A 19,631-nucleotide genomic window follows, 5' to 3' on the forward strand; every position below is an offset into this window, starting at 1 on the left:
CTTATTTGAAGCATTTTTCCACTAATTATATCAATGGGGATTTTCAAAGCACTTCAGGGATTAAATACCTCTTTCTGTAAGTCATGAAGAGTGAAGTGCCTGATTCCTCCTTACCTATCTATTGTTTTTGAATTCTTATCTATAATGAACAAATTTCACTGGATCCTTCCCTCATTTGGGGCCTGTAGGCACATGACCAGTCTTTTGTTCTCCCTTGACCATACAGTAAGTGGCAACAGTGATTTTTTTTTCGCCCCTCTTTTTTTTTTTTTTTTTTTTTTTTTTTTTTACTTTGTGCTGTTGGGTGGGGGTTTTGCAAGACATTACCATGAATCCTTCAGAGTTCAGGTATGGGAAAAGTGTCCTTGCTTGAAACTTCAGTATCATGATTTTTGAGTATCCTCTTGCAATGTTTGCAGAACAAATTGTATAATGCCTTAGTGATGCCTGCAGATGCAGAAATGAGATTACATACAAATCAAATACAGCAGGTGTATTGGTATGGCCCAACTGAGTAAAGTGATAGAAAAGCATGAGAAAAAAAGACGGAATAAACTTTTTCTAAATTATGTAGTACTGTAGGGAAATGCTTTCAGGATAAATCCATTGTTTTCTCCCATGTAAGGACACGGAGCTTCACCCCAACAGCATATTTGTGTTCTAAAGATCACCTGTATTTGTACAGTAGAGTCATAGGATTTAATCTCAGCATGCTGTCATCCATTCCACATGCAAGCCTTTACAGGATGGTGTAAATATCTCATCTTTATCGTTGCTGGAATTATAGCAGAAAGCAGTTACCCCTTGTGGGTGATCAGCAGTGGAAATACTTAAAATTCTTTCCTTTGTTTTCATGTTTCTGTATTCCCATCCACTGCTACATCTCTCTTGCCCCCAGGTAAAGATCTTGGTATGTAGGTGATTGCTAACAGCTTGCTGGTGGGTTGCTACACCCAAGTGGTATTGTTCCAGGATATTGTGCTTTATGGTGGGAAAAGTGTACCTGATGGGATATTCCCTGTTAGTGGGTTTTGCTTTTGGGCAGTTTTACTGCAGTTAGCTGTGATTTTTCATAAGCTGTTAGAGCTTTTAGCATGCTGTAGAAACAGACAGGTGGGGTAAAAAAAGATAGTGCCTGTGTTTTTCATGTAAGAACTCAGTTAAAAAGACCTGTGACTTAACTTTTTTTACTGTTGAGTGTGAAAGAAATTCAAAGGTCTGAGTGATTCCTAAAAGGCTTTTAAACTCTTAATCTTCTTGCTTATGTCTGGTGAATGGTACAGGTGTGTCCTGCTGTCTGGTGCCATTCATTTGTTGGATTCAGGATGTTTTCTGTTCAGAATGAGTTTTCACAAAAATTAGTGGGTTTTGCAAATGTGTTAGCCCTGGTATCAAAAGGGCAAAGGTTGGCATTTAGCTGTGTAGCAGGGAAAAATCTCTTGTGCTAGTAGAAGATATTTCTATTCAGTTCATCATCTGTTCCTTCTTCCTCTTTTAGTTCCCATCACCTGAGTGGGACACTGTGACTCCCGAAGCCAAGAATTTGATCAACCAGATGCTGACGATAAACCCAGCGAAGCGCATCACAGCCGACCAGGCTCTCAAACACCCATGGGTTTGTGTAAGTGTTCTCCTTTTTACAGGTTTGCCTTGAATGGACATGCCAGGAAGACTTGAAGGACCCAGTATATTTCTGTGGTGGCAAAAGCACCACATTCCACCCCTCACTACAATTTCAAATATTTCAGATGGATTGGTTGTTTGGTTGGTTTGTTTTTGTTTGTTTTTTTTTTTTTTTTTTTTTGTTGTTTTTTTTTTCCTTTGGGTACTGACCTTCAACAAGCCAACTTTGTCATGCTGCTTTTATTGCCACAGTAGTAAAAAAAAAAAAAAAAAAAAAAAAAAAAAAAAAAAAAAAAAATTCCCTTATCCTTTTAGAATTTTGTCAGTGTCCAGAGCTTCTGGTTTTTTCTCCACATCTTTTCCAATCCATAGCATCCTCAAATGTCAAATGGAGTTTGGCATCAGACAAAAATTTTAGAACCATTTTGTTCTTCATCTCTGCTTCAGTTTCCAACATAGCATCTTGGCAATATTTGGGACATTTCTGCTATGCTGCAGCTTAACTGGCTGTAAACTTGAGAATCTAAATCTGTAAACTAAAAAAATCTTTTGCTGTTCTGTGTATGTAGTTTCTGCCTTGATAGACCTCACACGTAAGTATTTTTCATCTTTTGCAAAGTTGGCAAGGAAATCCCAGAACACAGATGAGTATGGGTGTAGGGGAGGGCAGCAGTGATGCATTTTTATCTCTGCAGGATGAAATAGTTTGACCTAAGTCTTACCAGATGCTCTGGTAATACCAGAGCATACTTCTGGGATGGGTCTAGTGTGCTCCTTTGCTCATTTGTTCTTGAGAAACTGTGGTGGTGGTGTCCTTATACCACAAATCAACAGATAGCGATTTAAAGTCAATTATGTGAACATCTGTCTAACAGGAGTGTCTGCTGTAAAATGATACAAGTTCCTTGGAAGTCAAAACTTCACACTAGCTGAGACTGCATATCTTTTTTTTTTCTCCCTGCATGCTTATAATCAAATTCCTGTGTATTCAACTTTCCTCTCAATGCCTGTAGCCAAAGCTGTATTATGATAGCCCATTCCCTGTGGCAACTTTCCTTCTCTGAGCTAGGGAGAGTCTGATTTCACTTCCCAGCCATGTCAGCTTCTTGCTGAAACTGCCTCCTGTCGAGTCTGTTGTTTCCCTTTGCTTTGTAGTCCCTGTGTGCACAACATCTGTTTTTTTTCTGGATAGGTATGGCTCCTCTAAAGTAAATGTTGTTGGAAATCTAAAAAAGTTTAAAACTTTATCTGAGACACAGAGTGTCTTAGCATCACTGAACTTCTGAAGTATGTATCCTGATTCTTGTAAGTGCACATTGAATAACTGGACATCACTGTTTCTCCTGAAGAGGCTGGAGGAACCAGCCAGAGTTGTTTGAGGACAGTTTGGCTATATTCTCCCGACACACTGCCATGTGTACTGCAATAGGTGACCAGCTTTGACAATAGGATCAAAGCAGAGACTTCCCATGAAACTAGCTGAATATACACACAGTTTACAGATCTTTTGGGTATTGAAGAATTTTTCCCAAGCAAGAGAAAGCTAGTGGAGACTTTGTTCACACTTATCTGCCGGGTTATAAATTCACCCACTGTCCTCATAAAGGGAATTCAGGCTTGTGGTTCTATGCAAGAGCAGCAGCTACTTTGGCATTAGTCACTGGCTTCCTCATGTGCTCTAAATGCTTAACAGTAACAGTCTCTGATTTCCTCTTGTGGTCTTAATGGCTGCAGCTCTTCTGGGAAGTTGTCTTTTAGCAGCTGATGGCATCCCAGTCTGCTGTGGATGACAGATGTGCATCGCTGCATAGAGATTATGCTCATTTTTTTCCATTGGTACAATAGAAATACATGCTCTTTTCTCTTACCTGCTGAGAATCTGTTTCTGCAATACTGATACAAAAATGCCAAGGCCTCTGCTAGTCAACCTCTTACATGCAGGGGGTTACCATGTTCAAGAGCTCTGCTGCTCAGAAGTATTCCCTTACTGCTTGAAATTTCCCTTTCAAACTGTAGCTAATGCAGCCCAGGTCTTCTCTGTAGTGCCTCTAACGCAGTTTCCCAAGGGTATTCTTTGTCTTCTTCTTTACTATCTTAAATCCTGTGTGTGCCTGAAAGGCAGGGAGCACTGATTCTCACCTTTACTTCAGTCATAAATTTCTTGAGTGCAGTCATAGCCCGTCTTGATGGAAGTTCTCAGGTTATGAACCAGTTGCAGTGCTTTGCAGCCATGCAGTGGTGAGAGGCTTGGCCCTGTCAGCCTGAATGTGTTGACTTTGTGCAAGTGGAATGAACTTCCCTGGCTGATTTGGTATGGGTGTGTTCTTGATCTTCTGCTCTTCGTGTTTTTCAGCAACGATCCACTGTCGCATCAATGATGCACAGGCAGGAGACTGTGGAATGCTTGAGAAAGTTCAATGCTAGAAGAAAGCTAAAGGTAAGTACATCTAATTCCCTTTAGGTGTGGTTTTAGTTCTCTGAATTTGAGGTTAGTGCCTTCCTAGCAGCAATACTTTTTTTCATGTCTAGCACAGTGTTAGAGAAGTACCATATGTGATCCTCCAGTATAGGGCATTGAAGTAGTGTACTGAGGAGCTGGGTAGTTTCTTTCTCTAAGCTCTAAGCTTCCTATGCCTCCTCTGCTACATATTCACCCCTTCTAGTTTCTGCCAGTGACTTGAAACAGAGCGGGTAGTTCTGGGACTTTTAGTTCTGAACACTCTGCACCTTCCAGTACTAGTGTTACCAATTGCCTGCAGCTGGGGCAAAGCCTCTGGCCTGTGCACAAAGCAGCTCTCTGCTGTGTGAAATCTAGGAAGCAGCTATGTGTTTAATTCTTGGTGCCATTTCAGATTTCCTAGGCTATCCTGCCTGGCATCTAGCTGCTGCTCTAGAAAGGCAGGACCACGAATGGTCCCGTGTCAGGCCTAAGAGCCACATGTGGGAATCCTGGATACACTGGGGCTCTTCAGAGTACCAGTGGTGTATCTCTGCATTGGTAACTGACACATTGTGTCCTCCATGGGTCAGCCCAGCCCCTCTCTCAAGTGGCACTTTCTGTAATCCCTGCTTTGTCTTCCCCACAGGGTGCAATCCTCACAACGATGCTTGTGTCTCGGAATTTTTCAGGTAAGTTCTCAATGTTCCCATCCCTTCCTTGGTTTTGTTTTGTGTGAGTGACCTGGAAAATATTTTAACCATTTTGGGGTCAAGTAGGAGGGGAGGAAACATGGTTTCAGTTCATCATAGTATAATGGTGGTCACTTTGCCTCAGCTGGTGACCAGTGTGAAATAGGAAATGATTTGTTTGGAGATAAGCACGTGATATTGTAGTCTGGTACAAAAGAGAAGTAAAGTCAGCTTCCATAATCATCTCATGATATTTTGTTAGCAAATTACTTGTGAGAAATTCTAGCTGGTATCATTAGCTTTCCCATCATAAACCAGGAGTGAAGAGCTCTTATTAGGTAGGAGTGTTTCCTTCAGACTTGAGGCAGGGACAGGGAAGTAATATTGGTGAGAATAGGGACAGGAGCTATTTAGGTATAGTATTACTTTGACTCATCAAAAATGGGTCTGAAGTGTCTGGCTATTAGTTTTCCTTCTTGGAGTCTCAGAAGTGGTTTTCATCCTTTTAAATTTAATAGCTAGTAGTCTGGCTCCCACCCAAGTGCATTACGTAGTGCATTTACTGAAAATGCAGATCTCAACATGTAAATCCATGCTTTTTGGAAGATTAGTGTCTTGGCTCAGCACACCTAGGTGACGCAGTCTTATCTGTGTTCATTTTCATTTGGGTGGAAAACCTCTATTTGTAAGTGCTTTTGGTTTATGGGATCTTTGTTTTCTTTACCCTCTTTGTAATTATCTTTCTCTTTTAAAAGAGCAGTCATTGAATGCATGAGTCAGATTTTTATTGCACCTGACTACAGCTGCTTTCAAGTGGAAGTCTGCTGTGTGGATTATGTGATGATGGAAGTGTATTGATTTCATCTGGCCATTTACTAATGGTGGATACCAATATTTATATTCTGGATGTTGTTACAATAAACTTGTAATTGGAATGAAAACCTCTGTGAAATGATCATCCCAGCACACAAAGTGCACATTCATGCATACATTCTTCTGTGAATTCAAGGCAGCGTTTTTAACCTTCTGTATGGTGATGTAAAAAAAACAGTTATGTGAAACTATGCTACAATTAAGGGCCAGCCCTCACCAACATCCAAACTAATTTTTCTTTCTAGCTTTCAGGTAGACCTGTGCCAATATGTCAGCATTACTTCTGACTACAATTTCTTTTTTCTGCATTTCTCATAGTTTAGCCTTAAAGGGACAGAGTAATTTTATCCATTCATCTGTCCCACATTTATGCTATTACAGGACTTTAAAATGCTATACTGTTTTCTGAGACTGATTCTGAAATAACTGTTTGAGAAGCTATGACACAATGACAGGACTTCCACGGGCCTGTACAGAGCTAAACATTTTCTTGGGCCTTCTGCTGGTGTGAACAGTTTTTGTTCTGTTTACACAGCTCATCTTTATTTCACTTAATTGATGATTCTGAAATAGTCAGGGGTTTTATTCTTTGTTTTTAATAAACAGAAGTTTTAGATAATTTGTAGTCTGCGAATGTTGTCACTTCTAATGAAGCTGCAGGAGTGCTTGGGTGAGAAAATCTGTTATGGGTAAGATTTTGAGTACATGAAATGCCAGAGAGAAGGGTTCTCCTTAATGGTGTGTGACCTGTACATCCACTTAATCCCTGAGCTAGTACTGAGGAGGAAAAAGCTTGCTCTACTCATTCTTCTCTGTGTCAAGGGCTGAAGCTGCTGGATCCACTTCAGTTAACAGCTGAAGAAAAGGAAATCCTAGGTGGCCCATAGTGAGTGCAAGGTTTGCAGTGTCACTGAGTTCTGCTTTGAATATAAACTGTGATTCCAAGTATGAGACACTCAGAAAAACTGTCCAGAGAGAGATGTTGTGAATTTAGATGCAAAGCCTCTGTCCAGAGTAGCAATTCCTTTGTAAGTGTTTTTAGAGGGATGAGATCATCTACTCCTGTTTCCTTTGCTCGACTGTGTGTAATATGAGCTTGACTTTTTAAAATTGTAATTATTTTTTAATTTACTTAGGTTTTCTTGTTGGCTGCAGTTGAAGTAGATACATCTGCTGGAATTAAAGAATAAATGCATGCTAACTAAAAGTAATAAGTTTAAAAGTTTTTGTGGGAACTTTAGGTAGACCTCAGACTTGAAGGGTTCTGCAATAATATTTCTTTCTTTCCCTAAAGCCCTTAAGGGGTTTTTATTTTTCTCTAATTGGGTGACACTATTTTGTGGACTTTTTAAAGTCCCATTCCCAGCAGACAGGGAAGTAGATTTATGAAGAGAGAAGCTTCTTCCTGCCTGGGGATGAGATCTCCTAAAAGCTTTTTTGGTAGATGTTTTGAACAAAGAGGAGAATAAAGTCTCATGTGACCCCAGTATCAATTAATTAGGCATGATTGTACTATCTGCAGGAAATATGAGAAGACTCCTTTTATATTGTTGTCATTACTATCTCCTGTGTCACATTTTGTAGTATGGAGATCCTTCTCTGTATAGGCCTGACAAATTGTATTCCTAAAGTATCTGTAGTGGTGCTCTCTGTCCCATTTTTTAGCTCATCAAAAATTCTTGCTTTTTACAAAGAAAAAAAGGTTTCTGTTCTTTCATGAGTAATTTGTTGCTTGCTATGTGCCTTTTGCCCCAGGCCAGTTAAGTTAAAGGATATCTGGTTCCTTTCCCCAGTTATGATATATTCAGCCATTTAATATTGGCTGTGGCTCTTTTTAGAAGATTGCATCTCAGGCCAGCTGCAGGCTGTTTGTTAAAAGCATGTACAGTTGCACTTCTTTCAGCATAAGTCAGGAAGATGAAACCTGGTTACAATAAGAGCTTTGTAGCTTCTCTCCACACTCTGGTAAGGTGTTAATTCAGCTGCAAGAGAGAATGATGCAATCTAAGTTTTGCTGTAGGATTGTTAGGGTCACACCAGGGTGTACACAGGATTACTTGGGTGTTCGCTTGGGGCTTCAGATGTTCAGATGATCCAAGCAAGCACTGATTTGATCTGCATTCACTTACAGAATTCAGAAATGCAGTCGGTAAATCAACTGATTAGATCATATGCAAGAAACTCCTAAATCATCTTCTGAGAAGTAAATGTAAATTTATTACTAGAAGAGAGTTGGCAAGGTTTTTAGAGACTCCTGTTATATTTAAGGGTGCCTGGACTCATTTATGTAGATAAAACTCTGTAAATAGGCTTGCTATAAACTGAGTAAAATGATGAAAAAAAGCTGGTTTTCATCTTAGGAGCAGCCATGATGCCAGGAGGAGCATCACAAAATGCTGAGAAGTGGCTTTTCTCCATAAGCCAATTTTTATGCACGACTTACAAGTGGCCTATGTGAAATTCTTAGTACTGTTTTCCTAAGTGGATTGCAACTGTTAATTTGGGGAGCTGTTCAACAAGCTTTCACACTGGGAAATTAATTTCTATCACGTGGTTCAGCACAAGTCCTCTATTCAAAATAGATCCTAAGGCAGACATTGCAGGTAATTACATCCTATGCCTGAAACCTCTATTTTTAACTGATGTTGAGCTTTCTTCTGGGTTGTCACTGCTTGCTAAAGTCAGTTTTGTGAGGGAGCTATTGTGGCAGAGTGTGACAATAACTGGAATTCGTTACATGTCTCTTACATGTCTTTATTAACACTCCAATATGCAGATTTGAGTTTTTGGCTAGATAGGTGAGGTTGAGAGAGTCTGGAGGCAGATTTGAGGAGCAGAGTTCTTTCTAACTAAGTAAAGAAGGCCTGAATATCCTTGTGTATATTTAGTGTAACCTGTACAGAGACATTTTTTTAGCTGACTAAAGAGCAGGAAGGAGGAAGTAATACAAATACTGAAGTGATACTGAAATATTTTGCTGTCTTCTTATACCTCCCTTCCAGAAGTGTGAAACAGAATTTTGGCTATTTTGTGCATGTGTGTGTATGTATATATACATATATATCGATACTCAGGTTGAAATTTGAGTTCTTTTCTTTGACTGATGTGTAGTTTCTACTTTGTTATGTTAGGTAGATATTGATTCAGGACCAGAAATTTGTATCTCCTGGTAGGAATCCAAAGGTAGGAAAATACGGAGGGGGAAAAAATTATTAAGGTATTTGTAGAGCTTTGACTCAATAAGTATAGCATCACTGGAAACCACATTTCCCAAGCAGAAGATGAAAGATTAAGTTCTTTTTAGGTGTTTTCTCTGTATCTACCAAATCTCTTAAGAAACAGTAAGGGTTTCAGTGAATGGTGCTGAACTACTACAGTGTGGACCTGCCAAAGTAGTGGATTGCAGTTAGTAACTTCCATTTGCAACTTCCTAGAGTGATATGGATTTCATTACTGCATTTAATTGTTTATCACTATAGCCAGAGAGTCTAATTTATCATCAAAAGTGGATGTAAATGATTAGAATGATTTCTTCTACTCTACGTTCTTCTCTCTAAAGTTCAGGAAAGCTCTGGGAATAGTTTTTATTGTGGTGTTTGTCATTAATAAATAGATATTCTTGAAATTACACTGCATTCATGGTTATTGTGTGTGATGGTAGCAAGAGTGCCTCTTGTGACTGCACACTGACTGTTGGCTCCTTGTGGTGACCCGAGATGTGACATCAATTTGAGAAATAGTTAGTATTACTTTCTTTTAACTAAGAATATGAGAATGACAAGCTGCAACTGTGTACCATTGGGAAGTCTGTGTTGGTATGATACAGTTTTTATTTTATGATGTCTCAGTAAAGTCCAGAATTCTTCAGGTATAAATGCTTGTGTTTAGAAGTCAGAACTTGGCTTGTTTGTTAGACTAGCATCAAAAGTTAGTCAGACTTAATAGAAGCAGCCCCAGTGTTCTTCTTGCATCCCAAAAAAGAATTCTGTGGAAGCTTAATTGAAGTGAGAAATGTAACTGAGTTTTGGCAGTTGAGGACAGAGCAAACCCAGGGACTGGCTGGATGAAGGATTGCTCTCTGGAAGAGGAGGAGTGGGGCTGGCACTGGGGAAGGCACTATCCGTGGCTGTCTTTGGAGTGAGTATTTCCTTTTCAGTCCCCCCTTGGCTCTGGTACATCCAGAGTGTCTGGTGTTTATTGCTGATGAGTTCAGCATTAAGGATTTGTATTTCTGCCAGGAGCATGGTCCAGAGCCCAGGCTGTTTACTATGGATGCCAGAACTGAAAAATGTGGGAAGAGGGAGGAGTATGTGCAGGAGAAGTGTTTTGTGTTTCACTTCAGAGTTTAACTGAAGAGTGTCTTGTTAAGCCAGGAGCAGAATTGTGTTTTTAAGTTACTGGGTTAGCAGCATGTGCTTTCATGTTTCTTTATTCTAGAAGAACTCTTAACTTATAGAAGGTGAGAGAAGAGGGAATTTAATCCCTTTAACATGCAGAGAAAATGGGAAAGATAGAAAAAATTAGTCCTAGCATCTCACACTTGGAAAACCATAGAGCATTGGGACAAGGCTGTTTCAGGAACAGCAAAGAATCTGCCTGCATGTGTCTTTGGATATTTCCCCTCCTGTTGTCTCTTTGCTAATCTGCCTGTCTTCTAAAAGGATTATTGTTACAGGAAGTCTTGTCTGTTGCTTGTGCAGAAATTCCTCTTGCATCCCCTTTTATTTGTGTCTTGTCATTTGTACAGGTTGATCTGTGGGTAGACCTGCATGCTTCCCTGGTGTCTGAGTCATCTTTGTGTGTAAATGCATTTCATGGGCTCTCCAGCTCTTTATTAACACAGGATGGTGCATGAACCAAATACATCACAGACCAAGTTTCTTTCTACAGTCCTGGGATGCTGTCAGGCCTGTGGGAGAGCAGTGTGTGTCATGCTGAGGTACAGCCAGGGAAGGAGGCTGGATGGGCAGGCTGCACCAGGGAACACGGATCAGCATTACATAGTGCTGGGCTGCAGGGAGGGACTCTCAGCTGAATTTGCTCTAACGTTGTAGAACATGATTTTAGCTGTCTCTGTCCACAAAGACAAATGGGAGGTTGTGGGAAAACTGCAGAAAGTGTGAACAATGTTGCTTCCCTGCTTGTCTGGGTTGTTCGCAGAACATATGGTGATACTATTTTGCTTCTCTGATGGTGCTTTTTTTTTTTCCCACTTCAAGGATGTCCCATTTGGCGTATTTGTTAAGTTGCAGAATCCTTTACTCCTTCTGAAGTGTTGTAAGGCCGTAACAGTTTGTTGTTTTCAGCAGATGTTGTTTGAGATGCCTTCATGCATGTGTGGTATGAATGCTGGATCCCTTTTGACCCCATAGTCACATTGTTCTCCTTCTCACTTGCATGTAGAATCAAGCTAGCCTTTGTCATGCTTTGAAGGTGGCAAGAACTTACTTGTCTTGCAGTCTTGAAATGCTTTGTGTACACTCAGAAAAGAGACTGTTGCAGGGCAGATGAGTTGCTTTACCCACCTTTAATGTGTGCACATTGGAACACAGTGTTTTGACACATCACATTCAGAAAACCTCTGCATGAGGTTCTTCCAATGTTCTTGGCTTCTGAGAGCTGGAATGAAAACAAAATTGTAATCTAGCTTTATACTTGCATTAGAGAGTAGAATTAGGAAACCAATTCAAAGATTCTAGTAAGCTTATATGGGATGCCACCTCTTTTTTGGGAGGAGATGCTGTAGTCATTTGCACCAACTCAGCTAATATTGTGTAGTTAATCCATGTCTGTAGGGTCTTGTAGAGAAGGCAGAGTGGAAAATGTGGTTGACATAAAATTTGAACAGTTGCTTAGGTATTGCAAAAACCTTTTTTGCCTAGTTTTGCCTAAATGTTTTGGCTCTAGAGAGACTGAGCACCCTGTGCAAGTTGGTCAGTGTGTCTTTGGGAATTTCAACAGTCATGTCAGCATTGTCTTAGGATTTGCCTTTTCTCTAGGCTTCATCTTTGCTGCACCTAAAACCCATGTGCCCAGACCCAGAAGGTAGCTGCTTAGAAGAGCCACAGCATGTGTTGGTACAGTAGTTGTCTTGCTGGTACAGTGCTGTTTACAGAACTTGATACAACTGAATACATTCTTCATAAGTAGACAAGAAATGGTTTGTATCTGTTGAAGTTCTAGATGGGGTCTTGCTGTTGAGTCATGGTTAATGTACCACTTTGCTGTAATAGATGAAGCAGCTCCTTCATCACTCCCAAGTATGCCTTCTCCCAGGCATTTGTAATGGGCTGTCTGTGTGTGCTTATCATTCTCAGTTTCATTGGTAGTGCCAGTTGTTCAAGTTGAGCACAGCAGAGCATTTTTGTCTTTCAATTAAGAAATTTAGCCTAGTTCCCTGTCTCTTTTGCCATTCTTCCTTTTTTTTTTACAGTTTTCAGGTGCTGTCTTTTGCACTTTTTCAGTCCCTTTCTTTTAGCTATCCAGCTATTCCCAGAGAAACTGTGAATAACAGTAATTAAAAGGCTTCTGTATTATCACCACCCCTTTATAAACCACATCTGTTACATGAATGGCTGCACTTACAGGTGCAGCCTTTATCCTGTTGCAAAAATCAGACAGGTTTCTTTTCCCCCTGTAACTGCTGACACTTCTGGGTGGGGTCACAGTGTGTGAATGGGAGATTGACAGAGAAGCTCTAAATTGCCATTTCAGACTTGGTCTTCTTGAGGTGGTGAAAGTGGTAGTATTTTGCCTGAATAAGTGAAAAATAGATAGGATAGATGACCCTCTGCTATAAGGATGAATTTGATGAGTGACTTATCCTGTTTTCCAGGTCTCTTGCTGCTAGAGAGAAATTAGCAGGATGGTTGTCCTTCTGAAGTTTTTGTGCTTTTTTGAGGGAAGTGGGGGGAAGAAAGAGAGAGAAGATAGTCTTGAAACCAAAATGTGATCTACTTCTGCTTTTCTCCACAGCTGCTAAAAGCCTGCTGAATAAGAAGTCAGATGGAGTGAAGGTAAGTTCTTGCTTTGCCATTTCACTGTCTCTCCCACCATCTGAACAGAAGGCAGCCAGTCTCTCTGGTGCCTGTCCCTTTCCAGGGTAAAGCCACAGTCCTGTGTCTTGGTATGGAACCCTGGGTGGGATCTTAGAGTTCTTTACATGCATAAGTAGCTAAGTACACTGTACACTGTTGCAGCAGCAGGAATTCCTTTTCCCCTTCCTGTGATGTATGGAGAACTGGTCAGCACTGGATTAGAATGACCAAGGACTTGCTCAGTTGTTACACATGCCTCTGACTAGTCTGTGCTGTTCAGTGCTTCTGACTGGGAAAATTGCACAGAGCAATTGTGAGTAACTGATGATATAGCCAGCAGACCCCTTGGAAGTTTCTCAGTCTACTCACTTGGACAGATGCTGAAGGCTGAGCTGGAAAGAAGGGTCGGGAAGGAGGAGCCTCCAAATGTTCATCTTTGGACAGAACAGAAACTGAGGATTGTGTTCAAAGTTCAATTCATGTACCTGAAGTTGAGGCACTCTCCTGTTCCCTTATGAAGGGAGTTATTTTTTCCCCACTTCAATGTCACTCTTTGTGTTGCATGGTCATCATTTATTTCTGGAGGTCACACAGGCCCTTGCCAAGGCTCTATTGTTGCAGGCAGCAGCCCTTTATTGTCTTGCTGGAGGAGAGACAATTATAGTCTAGAGCATGGTCCTCCCCTAACTGTTCTGAAGGATAATTGTCCTCCACGTGGAAAAGAAGAGCTGAAGTCCAAACCTTTCTCCACAGCTGTTAGGTGGAACAGTTCATCTCCTGGTTTAGCATTGTGGGCAGTCTTCATTCTCCCTGTGCTGGGGGGCTGACATTCACACTGAAGGACCAGCACAGTTGTTCTTTCCTGCTCTCTGAGCCCTTTTCCATTTTAATGAGGCTTTGTTCCCAGAGGGCTCACAGTACAAGCAGGCTGCTGGAATAAGAGGTGTTTTCAGGAGAGTTGTGTTTGTTTTCAGGACTGCTCTAATAAAACAATGCATTCTTACAGTTCTGCTGTATTCTGCCCTACTGACATCCAGGTTTTGGGGTTTGTTTATTTTTGGATCAAAATGCTCTGTGAAAATGCTGTTCCTGTCCTAGGATTCTTGTCTTTGATATGTGCCTGCAAGAGTGAGCTTTTGGCCATTGCAGCAGCTTGCCTGTTGCACAGACATGCATTGAAGACATGTACACTAATACAGCAAGTGTGTTAGAGTTGTTGCATCTGTTGATATTTGAAACATTACAGTAGAATTCCAGTGGAATAAGAATGCAGTATCCCTGATGTTGTGAGATGAGATCCAACAGGTTCTTGCTTCAAAATCCCAATGAGGCAGGGGAGAAGTAATTGGAAAAACAGCAGATATCAACATCTCTACAAATTTTTGTTAACCTCTCTAGATAAAATGGCTTTCTTCTTAGGATTCTTGATTTGTAACAAGCTTTCAGGGAGTGTCACATCTTGGGTTAAAATATTCAAAAAATGGACAAAGGATGTACACATATATCTTGAGGCACAACTTCCTGGTAATGTAGTTACAAGGAGACCCTGTACATTAGAACCTTCCAGCTCCATAGAAAGCTTGTGGTGTTTGGTTCATGGAGTACACAGTGTCTTCCTCTGTGAAAAGGATAATTCTGGATTTACTTTTCTTCATCCCTTTGCAGTGTGTGTTGCTCCTCGTATGTGTAATTGAATACTTCGATAGAGTGGAAGGTAAATTAGGGAGCATAGCATTCTCTGTTCATGGTGAATGAGATTGTCCTCTGGAAACCACTTCTGCAGGACACTGGAGGCCTGCAGTCAAGAGACCATGTAGCTTCCTCCCTCCAAAGTGTTACAGCCGTCCGGCTTTGCAGTGTCAGCCTCGGTGTTGTCCAGGAGGTGCATTGCTCATGTTCACCCTGGGCTGAGGGTCCCCAGGGAGAGGTGTTGAGTCTTCTCATTTTCCCTTAAGGGTGTCTTCCTTCAGGTAGGGATTTTGAGTCCTCGTTTCTGTAAGTGTTAAAACTCAGAAATAAATAATGTATTTCTTATTAAAGCTCCTGTTTGAGTTACTCTTCTGCTCAGTAATACAGACTTTTAAAAGTACAACTTGTTTTCCCCCAGTGCTAAGCTTGGACAAGACAGAGAATACATAATGGTCTGTGCGTGTTAGTAGGGCATCCTTAACACTTCTGTTGTAGGATTTCTGTGTCTACAGGCTTATCTCTTTCTCTGTCCCACTGAAATGGGTGCTGCGTCCCATTTGAAGTGAAGTCTTTTACCATGTCCATTTGCTTGTTGGAGCAGTACTGACCCATTGACTGCTGAGGACAGTCTTTGTGCTGGTCACTGTCTGGTTGGTGGCCTTACCATTGTGACCAGCATACTTGTCACATGTTGCTCCTTATGCAGGAAACGTGTAATTTTAGCTCCTCTCACGATCTCACCTGTACATTTCTGACAAATGACTTGTGCCAGTGTCTGGTTGAGGTAAGAGCATCTGGTCTTACTCGTGACAAACAATGATTTTCTGCCCATTGCAGTACTGCAGAGCACAAATACTGTGGCTTGAACACCAACCAGATTTTCAGCTTTGTGGTATCCTTTTCACTCCCACTTCCTATATCAATTATTCTACATCCCGTGTAGGTTTAGAACAAGCACTGCATGTTGTAGTTCTAACTGGGGTCTGCTGCTGATCATGCCATCTGGTTAGGCTTTTTCTCGTGTTTCCTCCAGATAAGAAGACTGGTTTGTTTGATTGTAGAGTTTTCTGTTTGTTTCTTACAACTTTCTTGGTAATCAACTCTTTATGGAGATTTGAGAGGAAATATGTTTCAGTTTCTTCATGGGTTTTATCTGATCCAGGATGACTATGACTATAAGACTGTTGTCACAGATATCCACAAAGTAGATAAGAATTGAAAGAGTATTTCTTCCACAAATAGTTTATTACACTAGTGTAAAACTTAATGGCTTTAAAGACATTGAGATAAAAGCACCACCAGTTTGTGTTAATTTACTTTCTGTTCAAGGTAACTTTCCCTTGTTTTGGCTGGTATTCAGAACTGACTGTGCTAGAATTCTGCATTGTTTGACAAGGATAGTAGGAATTTCTATTACATAGTATTTATTCCAAATAACTCCATGAAAAAGTGTGTTGGTGAATTTCTGATGCAAGGCACACCGTGGACTTGCTGACAAAGCATAAATGAGAGAGGAATGATTTGGTAGTCATACGTGGTGATATGAGCATCTAGCATGAGTTGTGTTGAGCTGATTCTAAAATAAAAGCACAATTATTGTTTCTCTAGCAATAGCCTCAAATTCTTTGCTGAAGAAAGCTTAGCACTAAAGCAGGGAGGATGCATGCATTTTACTTGGATCAGATCATTTTGAAAGGCAGTGGGAGAAGTTTAAATAAGGAGGGGAGGACAGGAAATAAACTCTTTTTTTAAATTCCAATACTAGTATGTCCACACTGGGGTTGTTTTGATAAATTTCCATAGATATGACTGCCCGCTCCAGAAAATTCCTTTCCAAATTTTATTTGAAGCATTCCTGGTTTTCATTTTGCACTGTTGCTTCTATTTCAATTACTAATTCTGCTAATTGGTAGATATTTCATCAGCTTGGCACTTGAGAACTTTTCCATTATCTTAAATAATGAATGATTTCAACTGCCTTGAATCTTAAATTCTGCCTGCTCACCAAACCTTTGTAGTGCTGCACTCACTTTCATCAAGCAGAATTTGGATCCAAGCTGTTGGAGTAGCAGCAGGAAGGCCCAAGTTTTATCCCCAAGGAATATGGTTTTCTGCTTTCAAATCCAGAAAGTGAGGCTAGAAGATACTGAGTGACGAGTTGCAGAGCCCCTGTAACGTACCACCTATCTTGTGGTCATCTCTGTAGGTCCCAGGTATTTTTTTAAGATTCTAAATTTATGAGCAACATTGTGTATCTATCATTAAAAAAATTTACTTTAGATACTTTCAAATCAGATTATTTGCTTTCTTCTTCCCCTTTATGACTGTTATGTGGAGTTGCCATCTACTGCAAGGTGAGAGGGGTTAAGGAGTGGGCTGGGGTAAACACCTGCATGAAGATTAAGGACACTTTATGCTGAGTGTCCTTCCTCTAAGCTTGTCAGGGTCTGGGCTCCCTGTAGAGAGTGTTACAGTCCTACTGCTGAATTTTTTCTTTTTGTTTCTGGGTAGCACTTCAAAGAGTCATGTTCCCTTTTTTCCAAAGGGGTATTTCACTTCCTGCTGTGAGAGGCTGTGTGTGTTTCCAGTTCGAGCAGGGCCTGTAAGACCCATTTCTATAACCAGAATTTTTTAATGCACAAAGTCCCATTTTCAATTAAGCATGTAATGGTAATTATTTTTTAATTGGTCCTTCTCTAAGCTCTTTTTTCTTTCTTGTTTACTTCTGACCACTTGGGTTTGTGACTATGACTTACAAAATTATATCAATAATGTTCTTCAGGCCCACTGTAACACTATGTGGATAGTGAATTGTGGAGCATGCTGTGGAATGCAGGAGATTTTAACAGCATTCACTTGCAATGCTCCACCAAGTCTGTTGATTTTCTACCTTTTCTTTCTGCCACATGCACTGTTTTCTTTCCCAGTAAAAGCTGAATAGCACAGCTGAAAGGAGAACTCAACTGAAAGAGGAAAAATCCATTCATTTGCTTTAACAAGGTTAATGTTCTAAAATCTGCCCTATATGTTACATAACTGCAAAGAGGTACCAAATACCATTTGTTTTGATGTTTGTAAGGAATATTGCAGTAAGTGTACATTTTATGCCTGATGTGTACCACTTTCCCTGCCCTTTGCCCAGTAAAGAGTATGTGGGGAAGGAAGGATGCTCTGTAAACAGGCATGGCTGCTGGGAAGCAGTTGGTCAAAGCATGCCTAAAACAGAGAAGGCACAGTAGCAAGGTAAAGCAACCTATGAAATCTGCAGGGGTCAAGTAACATTCACATAGTGACCAACAGGAGTTAATGCTCCTATCTCTGTATCTGGATTTGTTATAATCTTAAAGCCATACTGTTTAAAGTGTAACTGATTGTTTATGGTGAAGCTAAACAGGGAGAGCTCAAGTTCATCTGAACAGCAGAGTGTTATGCAAGACACCTGGGGAGTGCTTTAGATCTGTTTAAGCGCTGACATCCAGTAGCACATTATATCCATCTTTGATGCAGTCAGTTTTTTCACTGCATTGTTGTAATGCCTGGAAACACCAGCTGAGATCAAGGGTCCAGTGTGCTTAGCTAGTGGTGGCTAAGCAGAAAATCTCTGCCTCTTAGCTTACAATTTAAATAGACAAGCTGACAAAAGGGCAAGAGAGGAGATGGATTGACAAAGATTAAATTATTTGCTCAGCATCACACAAAAGGGCTAAAGCAGAAATAGAAATAGGACCTCAAATTTGCTGGTTCAAGATAACTCTCACTATGATGATCTGGTTTCAGTTCAACATTTTTTTCCTACCTTAAGTTCTACCATTCTGAAATGACTATACTCTCAATAGGAATATGAGTTGCTGCAAGCATGATATTTTAACATAAATACTGTCAGGATCAGACTGGGGGAGAACTGCATGTAGAAGATGGAAACACAGAAAGCTGTCATAAAAATAAAATAGCCATGTTAAGTTCCCAGGTTTGTGAATGGGACCTTGGTTGGAATCACTCTATTTCTTATAGTATGTTTTAGTATGTGCTGTGTAATGATTTACACTCACCATTTCTAGTATTGCTGCCATGCTGAAGAGAAAGTGATTCTTCACGTTGTCTTCTGTCACCTGCTGACTTCTGTTGTTACCTAAAGCAAGACTGTTCCTTAAGTTGCACTGTAGAGAATCTGCTCCTCTTTGAGAGATGAACACCTAAAATTCACACACATAATAAAAATAGAACTGTAATGCACATTCATCCATAGGTTTGTTGTTTGTAATGCTTTGGGAGAATGTTTTGTCCCTCAGATGTAGGGAAACCCTTAAAGTGATCAGTGAGGTACTTTACCATAGGCTGTGTCTGCCTTTAACAATTTTATTTCATTCCCTGAGACATCTCTACCCTTCTTACTAGTTCTTAGAGGGTTCAGTCTTACAGAAGGCAAAGAGAACTCTATAACTAAACTTCTGATCTCTTATTTACTTTGCTAAGTTGCAGTCACATTACAAGAAGAACAAAAAGCTTTGCTCACTCAGCTAGTCACCTTGGGAAGGTAACAATAGATGGTTCTGATACAGCTGTTAAGATGTACTGGGAGATTGACCTGGTTTAGTAACTTCCTTGTATATGATTTAACTTAATAAATTTTGATGCTTTAGCACTTACTGCCAGTTCCTCATGTTGGCATTATCTAACCTGTCTTGTGTTTTAGTAGTACTTTCATGCTCTGGTCGTAACACAGACCTCACCCCCTGCCCTTTTAGTACTGCCAGCCTTTTAGTTTTCCTTCCCCATGTTATTATAGTAGCCAGTAATAATGTGCTTTCTGGGATTTCTACACTACATCATGCCCTGTAATAGACTAACACTGTTTTAAATTTAGCTTGTACTCTAATTAAGTTCTGATCTGCAGAGGGTTCTGTTTCCTCATGTGTCAGTGTTACTTGTGCCTCTGTGTAGGAGGGTGTTTGTTTTCCGCATGGCATGGTTGGTTCTTTTCCTATTGAACCTTTTGCTTGTATCTTAACATTTTCTGTCCATTTTTTCTTTTGTAACTAACTGGAAGTCTATATGAATTTCAAATGAGATGGTCTTTCTTAGAGACATGTTTACCTCAGTATCCATATAGTTTCTTTTTGTCTGCTGCAGCTTACAGTATTCATTAAAAGTAAAAGCAGTAGTTTTTCATTGTTGTGAATTTTCACTTTTCCCAGTTAAAATTTCCCTGTTGTGATGGGGTACAAGGATTTCTCTGGGTTGATAGCAGTCTAAGTGTTATATTCATGCACATGCTATTTT

The 19,631-nt window shown here is 40.3% G+C and overlaps 1 protein-coding gene across 8 annotated transcripts in view; it reads left to right on the forward strand.

Annotated features, from left to right (window-relative positions):
- CAMK2G (calcium/calmodulin dependent protein kinase II gamma) overlaps positions 1–19,631 on the forward strand; it is a 119,710-nt gene that overhangs the window by 78,686 nt on the left and 21,393 nt on the right. For all 8 annotated transcript variants that reach the window (XM_050975938.1, XM_030241016.2, XM_030241017.2 and 5 more), the window contains exons 10-13: positions 1,499–1,621; positions 3,977–4,060; positions 4,710–4,752; positions 12,601–12,641. In XM_050975938.1, the coding sequence (XP_050831895.1) occupies positions 1,499–1,621; positions 3,977–4,060; positions 4,710–4,752; positions 12,601–12,641 (291 nt within the window). The remainder of the gene's footprint in view (positions 1–1,498; positions 1,622–3,976; positions 4,061–4,709; positions 4,753–12,600; positions 12,642–19,631) is intronic.

This window comes from Serinus canaria, chromosome 6 (assembly GCF_022539315.1).
Source record: "Serinus canaria isolate serCan28SL12 chromosome 6, serCan2020, whole genome shotgun sequence".
NCBI lineage: Eukaryota > Metazoa > Chordata > Aves > Passeriformes > Fringillidae > Serinus > Serinus canaria.